Source organism: Cyprinus carpio, chromosome A5 (genome assembly GCF_018340385.1).
Source record: "Cyprinus carpio isolate SPL01 chromosome A5, ASM1834038v1, whole genome shotgun sequence".
Classification (NCBI taxonomy): domain Eukaryota; kingdom Metazoa; phylum Chordata; class Actinopteri; order Cypriniformes; family Cyprinidae; genus Cyprinus; species Cyprinus carpio.
In genome coordinates, this window is record NC_056576.1 from 22,285,559 (window position 1) to 22,304,822 (window position 19,264).

At 37.5% G+C, this 19,264-nt stretch overlaps 1 protein-coding gene across 3 annotated transcripts; it reads left to right on the forward strand.

Moving 5' to 3' along the window:
• The first annotated feature begins 6,341 nt into the window (after positions 1-6,341).
• Positions 6,342-10,743, forward strand: si:dkey-58f10.6 (uncharacterized protein LOC564033 homolog). 3 transcript variants are annotated; one of them, XM_019074106.2, is made up of 7 exons: positions 6,342-6,400; positions 6,949-7,043; positions 7,209-7,406; positions 7,520-7,713; positions 8,636-8,707; positions 8,797-8,833; positions 9,108-10,743. In XM_019074106.2, the coding sequence occupies exons 2-7, from the start codon at positions 6,968-6,970 to the stop codon at positions 9,722-9,724; spliced, it is 1,194 nt and encodes a 397-aa protein (XP_018929651.1). In that variant the 5' UTR covers positions 6,342-6,400; positions 6,949-6,967; the 3' UTR covers positions 9,725-10,743. The 3 variants fall into 3 exon arrangements, with proteins under 3 accessions (XP_018929651.1, XP_042612474.1, XP_018929653.1); XM_019074108.2 differs by having other exon boundaries at positions 6,353-6,400; positions 6,955-7,043; XM_042756540.1 differs by lacking the exon at positions 7,209-7,406 and having other exon boundaries at positions 6,352-6,400.
• Positions 10,744-19,264: the final 8,521 nt, after the last annotated feature.

Genomic DNA, 19,264 nt, shown 5'->3' on the forward strand with positions numbered 1-19,264 from the left:
GTGCAATAGGCTGGGATGCAACTGCGAATTAATTGACGGATTGATGAATCTACGAATCAGGCGATCGCGGAGTGAAAATGACACCACCACATGACCCAACATCAGCGAAGCACTGCCTAATTGGCTATATCCAGAGGCAGGCTTCATCTTAGAAAACCGTGCAAAAAACGGAGCGTAAAAGCAAAGTAGGAGCAGAGCGGGAACGTATAAAAAAGAGAAAAGCCCTGGCCACATACGCATTAAGTTGATGCAAAATCCCAGCCATGTTCACCAGTAAGAGAGCAGGTCGGTCAGCATTACATTTACATTATATTTACTAGGGGTGGGACGGTTCACTGAAAAAAATCGAACTGTTCGGTTCTCCACACACGGTTCGGCACGCGCTGGAAACGCTGTACAACTTAAATCTGACAAAGCATCTGTAATATGGTTTGCTATAAATAACATGTAAAACAAACAGGGTTCAGTTAATATTATGTTTCTGTTAATGGATCAACATTCTGGCTTCCCAGACATTACAACAACAGCGATGAAAAAAAAAAAAAAAAACCCGTGGACAAACCATTCACTCTTGTTCAAAACGAATACGAACACTGGATCAGTGCATTCTTTTAAAGTGACAGTCTTTATATTAATCGAACAGCAACAACAAAGAAATCACTCACTGCTCTTGATTGAAAAGCTTTTGTAACTTTAATAAAGATTTATCTTTAATTTGTAGTCCAAAATGCAATGCTGTTTTTTCATTTGATTACTTTATTCAATTTATGTACCTAAAAACCTACCTAAAAAACCCTGAAAGTCAGTTCATTTTATTTGTAGCTTTACTCTATTGTATTTATTTGTGCTGTTGCTTGTAGTTAGAATATTCTTAATAATATGATAAAATATATATTTTTTGAAAGTATTGTTTTTCCATAAACATAGCACGTACTGTGAAACAAACCTAACCGTGAAAAAGCTGAACTGTTCCACCCCTTATATTTACGTAATCATTTGGCAGACGGATGCTTTCATCCAAAGAAACTTACAATAGATACAAACTATTCTAAAAAAAAAATTACAAAATATATATATAATGATAGAAGTTTTAAAGAGCATCTTAATGACAAACTAGCACACTGTTTTACATATGGGGACACAGTATTTTTTTTAGTGCCAAATTTTGACCAGAATTTTTTGATTTTCCATTTCTAGCCTACAATATGTAGTCTAGTCTACAATGTTTATTTATTTTATTTTGAAGGTGACGAAGGAAGCAACAGTAGCACTAGTGCTCCAAGTGCTCCTGCTGTTAAACAAAAGGGGGTGGCAGTTCAGCTTTTGAGTCAGAGCAGGAACCTTCCGGTAAAGTTTAAGCTATAAAGAAAACTAAACATGCTGGCTATACTCTTAGAACAATATGTGCTTTTATGATTTATAAGATCATCAGTATAGGACTGTGATCATGGGGACATACATTGATGGTTGCATAATTAATATAGATTATTGAAAGTGCTTATTTCATATAGCAGAGAAACTAGATGTGCAGAGTGAGAGAGAGAGGGATTCAGGGAAAGATGATATAGATGGTGGATTCCTTGTGAGTTTTTTGAGGGTTTATTTATTTATCCATTTCATATTATGTATGGTGTCTGTGATTGGACTCTGATGGTGTGGCAGGTATTACTGGTGACTCTGAGACAGGACACATGAATGGGTGGTGCGGGTGACTGCACCAACAGAGGTGGGCCTGGGGTGGAGTCAATTTCCCCCCCCGGCCTGATTTACTGTCCCCAGTCTGCCACTGATCGACACAGTCCACCGGTACCGCCAGTCACAAATATTAAATGTTTAATAAAACCTTTGTGAGGACAACTGGCTACAGTTGGTTTTTAAATTCTAAGACTAGACTCTTTAGACCAACTGTAAACAACACAAATGATAAATCTGAATTAACAATCAACCTTTCCAAACGTGTTCTGCCAGTTACGAATTGGGAGGGAGAGTGCTCATTTTCTAAAATGTCTCGAGTTAAAAACAAACTGAGAACGGGAATGTGCCAAGAACGTCTCGGCCTTCCGTCGCTCATGGCCATGGAGTCCGAACTCTTAAAAGAGCTCAGTTTCGATGAAGTGGTGGATGACTTCGAGAGGAGGAAGACAAGAAAGAAACTTCTGTAAAAAAAATCGTTTCAGTAGCCATGCTGGTTTGTATAATTTTCAGGGCCTGCAAAAAAAAAAAAAAAAAAAAAAAATGTTTGTAGCCTAATTGTGTTTTCTTAAATTACATTTTCTTATACGCGATGATCTGATGTTTAAACTTTACATGTGATGTTTGTCACAGAGGTGTTTAGTGGCAAATATTTTTTTTGATTCATGATGCATTAAATTTGACAGTTAATACATCAAAGATGTGTTTCAGATACCTCAATTTGCCGCACTGTTGATTATCCTTTGTTGCTATAGACTTGTAGAGAGAAAAATATCAGAAAAAATGTATTAGTCCTATATCGATTCTGTAAACCCTGTACAATGTGCTTTTCTTAGCGCAGGGGTAGCAGGCATTTGATGTGGCATGATAACGGTTTGAATGTTCATGATCGTAACTCCCACTTTTTAAGGGGGAGGCAAGGCAAAGTTTGCAACATTAATAAGGTGTATACCGAATTTAGCTGTACTTTTACACCGTCTTCTAAGCCTGTGGGAGGGTAACAGTTTAGCGTGTAGCGTTCATATTCATCTGCTTTCCTGTACCTATACTTTATAAATACATTGTATTAAAAATCACACACTCAGCATATCACCAACCTCTCAAACTCACCTCCACAGATGTCCACACTGCATTGAGCCGGATCAATGCACGCAATGCTGCTGGCCCGGATGGCATTCCTGGACGTGTGCTTAGAGCATGTGCAGAGCAGCTTGCAGGGGTCTTCACAGACATTTTCAAACTGTCCCTCACCCAAGCAACTGTGCCAACATGTTTTAAGTCCACATCTATTGTGCCAGTACCGAAACACTCCTCCCCAATGTGCCTGAATGCCTATCGCCCCGTAGCACTCACACCCATTATTATGAAGTGCTTTGAGCGACTGGTCCTAGCAAACCTCAAAGACTGCCTCCCACCCACACTGGACCCACACCAATTTGCCTACCGCAGAAATAGGAGCACAGAGGATGCAGTATGCACAGTGCTGCACTCTGCACTCACACACCTGGACAATAACACGTATGTTAGGATGTTGTTTGTTGACTTCAGTTCAGCATTTAACACCATCATTCCCTCCAAGCTGACCACAAAACTTGGAGAACTGGACATTAACACCTCCCTCTGCAACTGGATCATGGACTTTCTGACCAACAGGCCACAACATGCTAGGTCAGGCCACACCCACTCCACCACCATCACACTTAACACCGGCGTACCACAGGGCTGAGTGCTGAGTCCATTCCTCTACTCCCTCTACACCCACGACTGCAAGGATCATGGATCCAACTCCATCAAGTTTGCAGATGACACCATGGTGATTGGCCTCATCAGTGACAACGATGAGACTGCCTACAGGGAAGAGGTACAGCACCTGGCCACATGGTGCGCTGAAAATAACCTGCTCCTTAACACCAGTAAGACAAAGGAGCTCATTGTGGACTTCAGGAAGAAGAAAGGAAGCACGCATGACCCCATCCACATTAACGGGATGGTTGTTGAAAGTGTCTGCAGCTTCAAGTTCCTGGGAACCACCATCTCGGAGAACCTGTCCTGGACCACAAACACCTCCAGCCTGGTCAAGAAGGCTCACCAGCGCATCTTCTTTCTCAGGACACTGAAGAAGAACCAACTGTCTTCAGCCATAGTGGTGAACTTTTACCAGTGTGCGATCGAGAGCATCCTGATCAGTTGTATTACAGTCTGGTATGTGAACTGCTCAGTGGCTGACTGCAAAGCACTGCAGAGGGTGGTGAAAACTGCCCAAAGCATCACAGGGACACCACTTCCTGCTATTGAGGTCACCCAGAGGAAACGCTGTCTACGTCGAGCTCGCAGCATTCTTAAGGACTCCTCTCACCCTGACCATGGACTGTTTAACCTCCTGCCCTCCGGGAGGGGGCCTCCGGACAAGGACCAGCAGATCCAGGAACAGCTTTTTCCCTACAGTGGGCTCCTTGCTGAACTCTGCCCTCTGACACCCCCCAACACCATACACACAGACTCCTCCCCCACTTCATCACTACATCACTACATCTGACTGATTTATTTATTTACAACAAGCAAAAAACAGTGAACTTGCTATTACTTGCACTACTGTCTGTTCATCCAGAAACACTGAATAATCCATTTGCAAACAGATGAAATATTTTCAATGTACTTTACTGACCATTGCAATAGTGTAAATTATGTTCATATGTTCATAGTCTGCCTATAGTGTACATACACTTTCACATAATCCATCTGTATAGTATGTTCATAGTACACCTATCTGTATATCATGCTGATAGTATTTAAAATCTGTAAATTATGTCCATAATACTTATCTGTATAGTTATTGTATATATTGTAGACCTTGTATATTCTGTACTTACTGCTTATTGCACTTCTGGTTAGATGCTAACTGCATTTCATTGCCTTGTACCTTACATGTGCAGTGAAAATAAAGTTGAATCTAATCTAATCTAATCTAATTAATAAATATACAGAGTTTGGGCTTTTTAATTTATACCACTTGTCTTTGTTCATTTTTAGTGGGGCACAAAACACTTACAATTTAGCGCAATTTGCTTCCATATTCTGGGATATTCTACTTGTCTGTAAATAGTAGCCTATATGTTTATTATTAATAAGGAGTGTCTTCCAGTGTCACTGTTTTAGTAGGATACATTAAGCCACTTAAGCGTTTGTGAAACAGTCTGCGGCACACCCCCGCGCTAATGGTACAAATGGAAATTTAGAAAATTTGTTTAGATTTTTATTCCAATTATCATTTCTTAAGTCACAATTTAGTGAACTGAAAAAAGGAGAGAAAATTGCAATTATTAATTTATGAAGTAATTGAAAAAATGCATGTTTGGTTTAATTTTTTCATTTTTGCATTTGTACCATGTGGTCTGAAAATTGAATTGTGAAGCGTAACACGGACCCTTATGCAAGGCTTGATGAGATCATCTATGGCAGGTGTGGTGATGGCTGACTGAGTGCAGGTGTTGACCAGAAGGGATGGTGGGAAATGTATTCCCAGTAGACTGGACTGGTAAATAGTGAATGGACTGGTGACTGGGGATTGTGATACTTATAAACCAAATGTGCAGTTTATTCTGATGCAGACAATGCTAGATATTTAATAGCATAATGTGTTTCAGGGGCCCCAATGGGTATATGTTGTTTTACATTTGTCATGGAATATAATATTACATATTATATTTTATGGTTTAACAAATATATAAACATGTTTAGATTTTCACATTCTAAATCATGATTTAAACAATGATAATTAAGAATTACATTACGTACCATCAGGGTCAAACAGACATTAAAGAGAAGATGATAGAAGTAGGCTACCCGATTACTGGTAAGTGACTAACTATAAAGTCTCAGGACTCTTTTTTTTTAATTAGATTGAAATGATAGATAAAACCGGATGACTTTTCTGCTTGAGATGAGTTGACTTAAATCAATTAAAACAGGAGTTTTTAATTCTCGTCTTGCATGGGAATCACCGCTCTGCACATTTTGTATGTTTCTCCTTTATGCCAATGAGCTGGTTATCTGAATCAGGTGTGTTTACAAAGGGAGACATACAAAATATGCAGATCCCCAGGATTAGGATTGAAAACCACTAAATTAAGTTACTTTATATTACATAAGAACATGTTTCATCTTTATGTCTTAAATGTCTACAAACAAAATTCAGGTAATTTCAAAATCACTCAAGGTCCCCAGATAATACTAATGCTTTACTCAACTGGTACTGCGAGAGATCGCAAAACATTTCCCTCCACCCAATATTTTTCCCACCACTATGTCCCTTTAGGGGTTCTCTGTATGTTTTAAAATTATCCAGGAGAAACAGAATTAAAATCTCTTAATTACAGAATTAGCATATTAACAATACATGGTTACAAACGTACCATTATTTATAGGACACAGAGAAGAGGTAATTTAATCACATTCATAACAACAGAAGTTGCGCCCTATATGTTGTGACCATGTTGCGTGGCCCATTTTTACGCATCTGCACTACATTCCTGCTATGCAGAGTTGTGAAGTTGCACTGTTTGTCACTGTATATTACATTGTTTTTTTTCCTTTTTTTGATGTTTTGTACTGTCACTGAAAAAGAACCTAATAGCTCGTCTGAAAGTCGAGACGAAAGTGAAAGATTGTTATGTTATTGTGTAAGAAAATAGAGAGGAGAGCAGATCGGGTGAGTAGCAGCAGACACTCTAATTCTATTCTAAACAACATAAACCCTAAAGTTATTATAAACCATGTTACATTAGACTTATTTGAATAAATGCACGTCAGATAAGCTGTTGTGTAAGTTATTCATTAATATAGGCTATCATGCATAAAGATTATTATTTACATAAGGCTAAATATAGGCCTAAATATGTGGACATCAGAGAACACATTTTTCGTATACACATCTGAAGGACTTATAGCTTAATACAAACACAGCAGGGTATTTCTGTACTACAAAAGCGCTTGTATTTTGTGTCTTTGCCGATATTTGGACTGTTAAATAGGCAATACCATATTTTATTATAGTGAAATTTTGACGTCACATAATTGAATCGCATGAATAATTTGCGTATATTTTAATGTTTTAATTTTGTCCAAGACCCAGACTATGAAAATATAAAATGCTGAAATATCTAACAAACATTAACTAGTACATGTTTAGAACAATCCTGATCTTAACAAAGATATACAATGAAAATGATAATCAAGAATATTACTGTATACTGTCAGTTTCAGAACTAAACTTAAAATGGATCATACAACTAAGACAGATACTGATGTGAACTGCATTGAAGGACCGAAAGACCAACATCCTACGATTACTGGTAATAGAAACTGTAACCTATGGTTTTAGTGATTGTTTCGTAAGAGTTTATTTGTTTTTTGGTTTGGATATTTTTGTATTTATTTTTGGATTTTAATGTATAAATTGATGACTTTTAAGGTGAGATGACTTATTATTTTATGAATTAGTTTACTTCCTCTTGAAGGAAATAAATATTTCATCCTTTCACCTGGAAAGAGATCTGCAACCAAAGAGGCGATCATAACAAATGTCCTTCAGCACATATTAGGTCTGAAGGAGTTAACCGTTGAGAAGTGTGATGCCATCTTGGTTTTCTGCTTCATTATTTCAAGGACAGGAACTGACATTGATGCTGCACTGAATGAACTTAACGCTCTCTCAGGTGTTGTGCTGTTAGTGCATGTATTGTGTAATATCTTTATTCAATTATCTCAAGTTATTGTACTCATGTTTACCATGACTTATAACAACTATTTGATCACTCCATTTTAACAGAGTCTAAACCAGCTGTTTTCATAGTGCTTCATCACACAATCGACCCAGATAAGATTGTGCCAGATAGCAGCAGATATGTGACCAGGGTGGATACACTCACAGTGGACTGTTTTTTCTATGAGGATGAGGGACTCTTTAAGTGTAAGAAGAATTATGAAGCTCTGACCAGAATCCTTCAATGTCTACAGCCACAGGTATCCAGCTCTTCAGGATAAAAGATAAATATTAATCAGAAAATGTAATGTAATAAATGGTCACGTCTCATATTTAGAAATAGCCTCCCGTGCATTAAACTCATGAGCATAGCTTTATTTATTACATTTAGCTTTACATAGTTAAATGTAATAAATACATTAGGTTAATACTCCAATTATACTTTCTGAACCTCAGTGTCTGTTTTCAGACCTTCCCGCTCTCTAAAACTGGAAAAAATTGTCCAGTATGAACATGGGTCCACTCTTGCCTGATCATAACCCTTCTTTTTCCAGTGATATATTTTTGTGACATTTTACTCTTTGGTAGAGTCTCAGCCATCACTCTTTCTACATTCTTTTTACAAATCTCCTTCTTGCTCACTCTCTCTCCTCCCCATCATGAGCATAAACGCCCCCTATTGCTGATTGGCTACAAGAGTGTTGTTGTGCTCGCTCTGATTGGTCTGATCCACTTAGATTTTTCCCCTATTAATAAAGCCAGGACTACTGCATGTACTAACATAATGTTTTTTGTTGTTGTTGTTTGTTTGTTTTGTTTATGAGAAATCGCTTACTGCACCTTTAAGGTCAATTTATGATCCCAAAAAAATAAAAAATCCTGTGCTTAGTGACCATGAAAATATTAAATGAATATCTAAATGGATAAAAAAGTAAGAAAATATGATTCTTAAACTTCTTTTAATACAGTACATATATGGCAGAAAAGATAAAATAACCTTTAAATACATGTTACTTAAAGTGATGATTAAATGGTAGCAAAACACAAAATTCCACAAAGTTAGCTGAAAACATGTAAATACAGCTAAGCTACTGAAAGTACTTGAAATAGTACTGAAACTTATGTGGATAAACAGACTAACCAGTTTCATATTGTCGCTTTTTCTGAACTATGCTGGAGCAGACATCGCTGCATATAGCTCTACAAAACATAATGGCATGGTTTTCAAGCATTTATGAATGGATCGTTTCTAAGGTAATGTAAACTGCAACTCTGTTAAATTTATTCAGCATTTATGTTCCATTAACAAATATGTTATGCATCACTCTTTTCTGACTCAATAGGGTGGAATAGACACAGAGAGGCCCAAAATATCTTTCTGTGAGTATGATTTTTACATTCACATAAAATTTTTAATATTAGATTTTTGTAGTTAATTAGTTGAATATAGCGTAGCTACTTGATTTTCAGTAGTTTTTATTATATATGAAACAGAAAAAGAAGAAACCAAAATTCTCCATAAACCTTTTTATTTACTAAAGGTTTTCAGTATAGTTTAACTAATTTTTGTTGTTGTGAGGGTCAAACAGAATTCATTTTGGTTTCATAATGACTTTGGCTCTCTTGAACCCCTAATGATTCATTCTTTTTACAGATGAAACAGATCCTAAAGTTGCATCAGAACTGACACTTGTCCTGCTGGGCATATCTGGGCCTGAGAAGACTGCGGTTGAACAGATGATATTTGGCAGAGAGGAGAGTCAAGCTGATACCTCTCCAGCCATCCAGAGGAAGATCACAGCAGATATGGGAGTGGTGGACGGGAGGCAGGTGGCTGTGATCAACACTCCTGCCTGGTTCAGCTCTGGGCTCTCCACAGAGGATATACAACAAAAAATACAATTCTGTATCCGTCTGTCTTCTCGTGGACCTTATGCTTTCCTCCTAGTCATACCAGCAAAGCAGTCTATTGAAGAGAAGAGAGAGATAGTGAAAGAAATGAAGATGATTTTTGGAGAAAGGTGCTGGGAGAAGGTCATGATCCTTTTCACTGTTACTGATGAACAACAAAAGCAGAATATCCAAGGCCATGACCTCCAGACACTTGAAATGAATGAAAATCAGTTTAATGTTCTCAATATTAGTGGAACTGGGAATAGATCTCAGGTTTCGGAGCTGCTGGAGAAGGTCGAGAAGATTCAGAGCCAGAATTATGAAGATTTAAATAACGCGAGAAGAGAGAGCACAGAAGAGAGTTATGTATTTGTATAATACATGCTAGATTAAAAGATTCCTGATATAAAAACTTAAGTAAAGGATTAGTAAAACTCAATTAAGCCAGCCAATTCAAGTTTATTTGCAAATTATACACATTTAGCAGATTAGAGCTGGGTGATAATATAACAATACAAGCACTTGTGAAATATATTCATTGATCTTGATCAAAATAATACATAGAATTATGCCCAGTCATAAGAGAAAATTACCTACTATTATCTATCTGATTTTGTGCGTGACTGTGTGCTGAGGATTGTAGTGTATTTAGAACAGTGAGCTATTTAAAACTTGAAAAACACATAAGAAAAGGACATTATCCAGGAGCTAGAAATAAGAATGTGACAAGTTATTGATCACCCTTCAGGAGCTCATATATGGTGAAAATTCTTTGTCTAAAAATATAGAAAGACATGTGCTATGTAATCTGTTGAACAGCTTCAGGCGCCATATATGTTGTATATATAATTCTGGAGTGGTGTTTGCAAACACAACTCTGCTTTACCTTGTTAATAAAGTCTTAAAATGCATTAAAAATGTTCTATGTTATAGTGAAGTGCATTAGTTTCAGTGTAGGTATCTAGCTGATGATTGCTGTGTGAAATTGGCTGTTATCTTAGAACAACTTATAACTGACTTGTTCAGGGGCACTATACATTCTCCCCTTTGTGATCGTAATGTAAAGTGTGTGTGTGTGTGTAGAAATGCATTGTACTCTCAACCCATACATTTACAACATATATTTCCTGTTCAGCAGCTGAATGCAGTACACAAACACTGCCATGGAGAATTTCAGAATATTAAAGGCTTAGTTGCCACAAAGTGAAAATTCTGTTATCAGATAATCCACACTCATATGACTTTCTTTTTTCTGTGCTGATCCAATGTATTTGAGCCTTATTGTTTTTGTCCTGACCCTGATGTATTTAAGGACCTACTGTATCAATCTTCTTGGCAGACACTTCCTGAACTGAGCACTGTAGTCTCTTTAAAGCATCATTGTAAAAAAAAAACAATCATAGCATGAGCATTATGTGAATAAAATTGAAATGTACCAGAATTAATCAATGGATTATGTGAATTATTAGGGATCATTCCTGAGTGAAAATTAATGTCTCGACAAGGTTACTGAAAAGGTTTATTCTGAAACTAGAAACTGAAAACTGTTTTCTCTAGTGCATTTAAAAATAATTGCCTTGTAACAGAGCTTCTCTTTACATTTAAAGGCTTCAGTTTCTCAGTACAGATGAAGGAAGCTTTAATGAAACAAAAAGTGACAATCACCTCAGTGGCCAGACCTTGGCAGTATAAAAACAGGGTTGCTGAAATCCCATTATTCATAATATCATCCGTCCAGACATTTGAGAGATTATACAAGATCAAAAACAAAATGAAAATGGCTACTTTCATTGTTCTCATCTGTCTCCTTAAAATGGTTGCTGTTATTTGTTTTTTTCTGTCTCCTTGTGGTGAAGGTGAAAGGTGAGCTCTCTCTCATATAAATAATGTTTTATGTTTGTTTTTCACATTAAAATGAACTCAGTGTGATACTTTGAAACATTCTAAAACTGATCTGAAATGAACACTGGGTTGTTTCAGGCCATTCACTAGATGTGAAGGGCAGATGCATTTGTGCTGATAAAGGAGTGAATAAAGTCTCTTTAAAGGCAATCGAGAAGGTTGAAATCATCCCTCCAAGTCCTTCTTGTAAAAGAATGGAGATTGTGTAAGCACGGTATTTTTTTAATACATAAATGCTTTGTCTTAGATATCAAATAACTATCAATTTTCTTTGTCTTGTTTGTGAAGTCACTATGAGAGGAGCAGAGCAGAAATGCTTGAATCCAGGGTCAAGATTTACCAAGTAGTATATACTGAAAGCCATTCAAAAAAAGGTCAGCATGCAAATATATTTATTTCCTTGATATTCAGGAAATCATGGAATAATTTCCAATATTTTCTAATGGTTAGAAAGTCTGACCTGTAACCCAAAAGCCGCGGGTTCAAGTCTCGGTACCAGCGGGGATTGTAAGTGGGAGGATTGAATGAAAAGTGCTCTCTTCCACCCTTAATACAACGACTGAGGTGAGACCCTTGAGCAAGGCACCGAACCCCCAAGTGCTCCCCGGGTGCCGCAGCAAAATATAGCTGCCCACTGCTCCGGGTGTGTGTTCACTACTCACTGCTAGTTAAATGTAATAACTAAATGTAAAACTGTCATTAAATATTTTCTCTCTCTCTCTTTCCATCTCTCTCTCTCTGAAAAGTATACTGCCTCTTTAATATAAAACATAGCATTTCTCAGAAGTACTTTGTTCTAGAGGAAGTCACTTGTGGCTGCTAAGTGGTCAAAATGCTGCATTTTTTATTTTTATACATAGCATTTCTCAGAAGTACTTTGTTCTAGAGGAGCTGCAATTCCTGTACTGACTATACAATATATACAATATATTATGCTGCTTATATAGTTAGTATATATTACTGCTCTGACTATATAAGTGTGGGTGCAATTACATCTCTGATGCAGAGCCTGTTAATTGATCTTGTATGTTTAAAGGGATACTCCACCCCAAAATGAAAATGTTGTCATTAATCACTTACCCCCATGTCGTACCAAACCTGTAAAAGCTTCATTCGTCTTTGAAACATAACTGAAAATATTTTTGGATGAAAACCGGGAGGCCTGTGACTGTCCCATAGACTGCCAAGTAAATAGCAGTGTCAAGGTCTATAAAAGTATGAAAGACATCGTCAGAATAGTCCATCTGCCATCAGTGGTTCAACCGTAACATTATGAAGCGACAACAATACCTTTTGTACGTGAATAAAACAAAAATTATGACTTATAAACACTATATGTCTCCTCTGTGTCTCTCCATATCACCGTAGCACCATTTTGGAGAACATCCACTGAATGCAATCTGCGTATGCTCTTCTGTTTATATAGATTTAAACGTATGCAGTTTGAGTTCAGCTCATGTTCTCCAAAATGCCGCTACGGTGATACGGAGAGACACAGAGGAGACGAATTGTTGAATAAAGTTGTTATTTTTGTTTTATTCGCATACAAAAATTATTCTCATCGCTTCATAACATTACGATTGAACCACTGATGGCAGATGGACTATTCTGATGATGTCTTTCATACTTTTCTGGACCCTGACACTGTTATTTACTTGGCAGTCTATGGGACAGACACAATCCTCCTGATTTTCATCCAAAATATCTTCAGTTGTGTTCTGAAGATGAATGAAGCTTTCATGGGTTTGGAACGACATGGGGGTAAGTGATTAATGACAAAATTTTCATTTTGGGGTGGAGTAAAGTTTAAAAAAATGTATCAGAATATGTTTTGTACATGCTTCATTGTGCTGAAACATCCATAGGCCTATGTAAAATATTATTTAAACACACACACACACACACACACACACACACACACACACAGTCTGGTTTACTATTCTTGTGGGGACTCTCCATAGGCATAATGGGTTTTTTACTGTACAATATGTGTATTTTATTGCCCTACACAAACACCTAAACCTAGAAAACTTTATAAGCTTGTTTCCTCATGGGGACATCAAGTTGGGTACCCATGGTGACATGATTCCCCATGAGTCAGTGTGTATTCAGGTTTAAGTCCCCACTGGGATAGTAAAACATGCGCGCACACACACACGCACGCACATGCACACATTTTTAGTTATTTCTTCAATAGAGGGTTGGTATGACTTTGGAACATAATGCTAGCTAAGGATGATGTCATTTTTGACAATTGAATCAAAGGGAATTTCCAAAATAGTATATAAATGTGATTCAGATTCCCTCAGTCTGTTATCAACATTGGTTGAACATGAGCCAGTCCATCTTTCTCCTGTCCTTGGTCTTTCTGATCTGCCTGACTTTCACTGGGGTTAAGACCTTTTTTACACCTTATCTTGCATTTCAGCTTGCTTTAAATGACATTAGGCCTATGCTTCTAATATTCAAATCTGTTAAAGGATTTTTAGGCTGCATTAATTAGGTCAACCGGAACTGGGAACTCTTCCCATAACACCCGATGTACTTGCTACATCGTTAAAAGAATGGCATCTACGCTAATATTAGTCTGTTTCTCTCTTATTCCGAGGTCACCGTAGCCACCAGATCCAGTCTGTGTCCAGATCAGAGGGTCACTGCAGTCGCCCGGATCCAGTACGTATCCAGACCAGATGGTGGATCAGCACCTAGAAAGGAACTCTACAGCCTCGAAAGACAGCGGAGACCAGGACAACTAGATGAGCCCCAGATACAGATCCCCTGTAGAGACCTTGTCTTAGACGACCACCAGGACAAGACCACAGGAACCAGTTGAGTCCTCTGCACAATCTGACTTTGCTGCAGCCTGGAATTGAACTGCTGGTTTTGTCTGGCCAGAGGAGAACTGGCCCCCCGACTGAGCCTGTTTCTCCCAAGGTTTTTTCTCCATTCTGTCACTGATTGAGTTTTGGTTCCTTGCCATGTTCGGCTCTTGGTTTCTTGGTTGGTTAGTTTTGGTTTCTTGATTTATTGTTGTATTGTTTACTTGGTTAATATTTAATATTTAATGTGATGGATGATGACATCACTGAATTCAATGATGAACTGCCTTTAAACTGAAAAATGAGTGTTTACTATTGTCATTTTGCATTATTGACACTATTTTCCTAATTAATGTTGTTCAGTTGCTTTGACATGATCTGTATTGTTAAAAGCGCTATATAAATAAAGGTTACTTGACTTGGCTTGTACATTTACAGTGATTTATTTAGCAGACACATTTATCCAAAGCGACTTACAAATTAGGAACACAATGAGCATTTTATCTTTAGGAAGCAATAGCTAACGTGCTAGCCGTAAAAACTTTCTATTATTGTCCATTGTCCAGATGCAATTAAGTAATCAGTGCAATAAGATAACTAGGAACATATCACACGCATAAAGGGGGCCGCGCAATGGGCGAGAAGCGCAGCGCCTCTTCAGACAATCAAGAGGCTGTAGTCCCAAACAAAAAAGCTCACGTTACTCCTCTCCTTGTCAGGGTACACTGTCTACCAGAAGTATCAAATTCAAGGTACTGATGCATGCCTACAAGACAACCACTGGCGCTGCACCAATATACCTAAACTCACTAGTCCAAACTTATGCGACCTCCAGAAGCTTGCGTTCTGCAGGTGAATGACGCCTTGTGGTGCCATCCCAAAGAGGTTCGAAATCACTCTCACGGACCTTTTAGTGGAATGTGCCCAGCTGGTGGAATGACCTCCCAATCTCAGTTTGGGTCTTTAGTCATTTTCAAAAAACATGTAAAGACATATTTTTCGCCAGCACCTGACCAACTAATTCTATTCTATTCTATTCTATTCTATTCTATTATTCTTTTATTTTATTAAAAAAATAATGTTGTTTTTCTGTTGTTTGTTTGGTTTGTTTTATTGTTTTGTTTTGTTTTTTGGTTTGGTTTGGATATTATGTTATGTTAGTATAAATGTTAATGTAAATGTACTTCTAGACGTTTTTCTTTCACCAAACTAATATTCAGTAGGAATGGAATTATGAATCCAAATTTGTATGATTTTTTTTAATGAAATATCAAACTATTAAGCTTCAGTATACTGCCTTGCATTGTTTTCAGTAAAGAAGCCTAGAAAGAATAGGAAAAACGTAATGTTTGTCAAAAATATGTTGGTGGAATATTTAGTCTGTTTAATATGGAGTGTTATTTATATTAAACAACAAAAATAACATTCTTAACATATTTAATAACACACACACTCACACACACACAAACAAACACACGATTTGAGATGCTCCAAAGAGCAACTTGAGCTTCAACAGAAGAATATCTGACCATCTGTACAGTCATATAAATAAATTAATTTAATTTAATAATAAATAAAGTTGCTAAGCAAATTTAAAAATTGTGAAGAAATTGAAATATTTATTATTCATTTTATATATTTTTTGTTGTTGTTGTATAAATCCAGGTTAACAAGTCTAGGAGGTCAGCTCTATGAGCTGGATGATCGAAAACCACTCGTATAAACTATTCAGGTTATCTTTTTCTTGTTGGATTATGCCCCCTATTGGACATAACTGATTTGTAAAGGCAAAGTTTTGCAATAACTGCATCAGCAATGTTCCCTCTAATTTTTTTCTTGCTGAGCAAAAAAATTCACTATTGGGCGGACATTTCGTCCACCTGAGCAAAAATATACAGTACTTAATACCAGACCTGTGTAGCACACACAAAAAAGTGTGTAATTCTTAACTGTATGTGCTATTGTATGTAATGTGCTATTTATATTTGATTTGACCCTTGATGTAACTAAATTATAGTGAATGATAGCTGAGAAAACATTTTTACAGTGCTGTTACTTACCACACTCTAGCAACTTGGTTTCCAAATGAAATACAACACTTGTTCTCATCAGAAAAGAGGACTTTGGACCACTGGGCAACAGTCCAGTTATTCTTCTCCTTAGCCCAGGTAAGACGCCTCTGACGTTGATTGAGGGTGTGTAACATTCAATGGATAAATGCTATTTGTTTCATGTATCACTAGATGGCAGTGTTTCGTAAGGTGTCAAGGAAAGCACTGAAGAACCAGACGAGATGAACGGTTATCTTAGTCACCATGAAATCAAAATGGACATTTTTTTTTTTTTTTTTTTTTTTATTTTTTTTTTTTTTTTTTTATGTAGTTTATTATTGATATTTTTTATTTTTTTATTCTACATTGCCCTAGTAATCTTTAATCAAAAACGTAAACCTCCCCTCTCCCTCAAAACAGCTCATCTTCTCTTGTGGTCACGAGCTATGGCGCAAGGGCGGAGCTAGTGACGTAAGGGTAAATGCTGGGATAAACAACAGTGGGAAAAATTGAAGCTGATGCTTCACTTTATAGAAATCAATGCATTAACCAGTGCTGATGCAAGCCATGGGGGAGTACACTACCCTTAAAAATTTAAAGGATATTAGGATATCGCCACAACATTACTCTTAGGACATTGCAGACTATTTTTTTTATGAATATGACTTAACCTGATGGAGGAAACGCTCAGTCATTCAGGCAGTTTGTGCGAGCGCTGTTGTAGGTTTTGTGCTGTTGATCGTCCTCATTGTCGTCTTCCTCAATAAATAAAAAATTCTTCATGCTAGGGTGTCGCCGGTGATTCCAGTGGAGAGAAATCCCCTCGGAACTAACTGCAAACTGGCATTCAGATCTGCCTCCTTTTTGTTAGTAACGCCCCAACTCCAACGATCCAATCAATTCCAGAAGGACAAAATCAAGTCCCCCCCTCTCATTTCAGATGCCGTTTAACTCGGATAGATGTCACAGTAGAGAAAAAAAGGACAATTGCAACCTCCTTTTCATGCCGACTTTAAAGGGGTCATATGATGTGATTTCAAGTTTTCCTTTCTCTTTGAAGTGTTACAAGCTCTTGGTGCATGAAGAAGATCTAAAAAGACTAAAGTCTCAAACCCAAAGAGATATTCTTTATAAAAGTGAAGACTCGTCCACTCCCTCCTAAAACGCCTCGTTTAAACCATACAGTCTATGGTTTAAACACGCCCCTACATGTCTACGTCACTGTTTGGGAAGATTTGCCGCCAAAATGTTCACGCAAAGAAAGAAGGTGTAGCCTTTGATTCTCACTGTAGTATTGTTGTTGCCACCGGCACCATGTCGTGGAGATGCTGTTTCATTGTGGAAGCAAAACTACTTTGTTTGGCCTTCCAAAAGAGGACACAACTAGAAATCATTGGTTAAGTTGTATTTACAACACTGTTCCAGAACAGTTCAACCCAAATATTCGAGTGTGCAGCACATTTTATGGAGGACTGTTTCCTGATCCTGGAAGAGAAGACTACAATGCCGGCTGTTCTGACTCACAGTCTGTAAGTATGTTTACATATTTAAAGGATTTGCCACTGATGATTCAAACGCGAGTTTTGAGCAGTGTAGAGCAGCGATTCTCAATTTCAATCTTCGCTCCCCCTGCTCTGCATATTTTGTATGTTTCTTTTATGGCTTCAGACATTTGTTCTATTAGAACGTAAGTGCCCTGCGAAGTGGACATCACAGGATATTCCAACATGATTCCAGTTCGAAGCGAATGTATATGTTCCACTCAAAGTGCATTGAAGTGTGCAATATGTGAATTTAAATTGTGTTTATTTACAGAGGTATATGATGTCACACTTGACCGTGTGTGAAGATGTTGTGCAGCGGATATCCATGTATGTTCCGAAGTGAAGTAAACTTCAACAGTTTTCCCCTGCTCAGGGAGTAGGGAGCAATGAACACTGTGTAGGGACCATGTCAATGGGAAAACAGTTCATGCACGGAGCTCACTTCTAATGAGCTGATTTTCTGAATTAGGTGCATTAACAAAGAGAGACATGCAAAATATGCAGAACGGGGGCGCTCGAGGACTGGAATTGAGAACCGCTGGTGTAGAGCTTGTTGTTTGTCGTTTTGTTTGTTTTTGTATTTTGTCCGATCACAAATGCATAGTCATTATAATCTGTAATTATGTCACCACTGGATGCAACAAATGGCTCGTTTGTAATGGGTTTTATTCTTTTTGTCTTGTAGCACTGGTGTTCTGACCGGGACACGCATCACAGTATGACAACGTGCGTAACATCAAACGAAACATTAAATTACTTTTGTTTTCTTAAAAAATGTGAGTTTGTGTTAATGGCTTCTTTAATTGTAAGGTGCTTTGGTCATAATCATAGAGCGTGTCCATTGCAAATGTGTGCGATTCAAACATTTATGACGTGTTTTCATGAATATATTATTCGAATAAGTGACAGGGATTCTGCCTGCTCTTTAAAGGGTCTTTAAAAGTCTTATTTCGCCTAAAATGAGCCTTTAAAGATGTCTTAAAATAGAGCAGAAAGACTTTATTAATGAAAGGAATGCCACTGATGGTTGCATGCATTTAAAAAAACAATTTTTTTAGCATATTTGTTAAAATATTTTTCATTAACTAACATTATCAAAGATTAATAGATACTGTAACAAATGTATTGTTCATTGTTAGTTCATGTTAATTAATACATTAACTAGTGTTTACCAATGACACCTTATTGTAAAGCTTTACCTCTTAAATTTACACTTCAGTGACTTTATATGACTTTTTTAAGGGCCACTGTCAGTGAGAAAAAATTCAGAGAAGAGACCCACTTCATGTGGCCTAGATAGTTCTTTAACCCCTTTCACATGTAGTAAGTACTGTAAAAGTTTTTTTTGGGTAGTCTGTCTCTTGTTCATCTCTCTGTCTGTCTCCTCTCAACTATCTGTTTTTGTTTTCTCTGATAGACTGTATCAGAGGCTCACCGGCTCACCAGCGGTCTCTTCTTCCTCAGGACACTGAAGAAAGAGACCAGCTGTCTTCAGCCATCCTGGTGAACTTCTACGCGTGTGCGATCGAGAGCATCCTGACCAGTTGTCTTACAGTCTTGTTATGGGAAACTGCTCAGGTTGGCTGACCACAAAGCCACTGC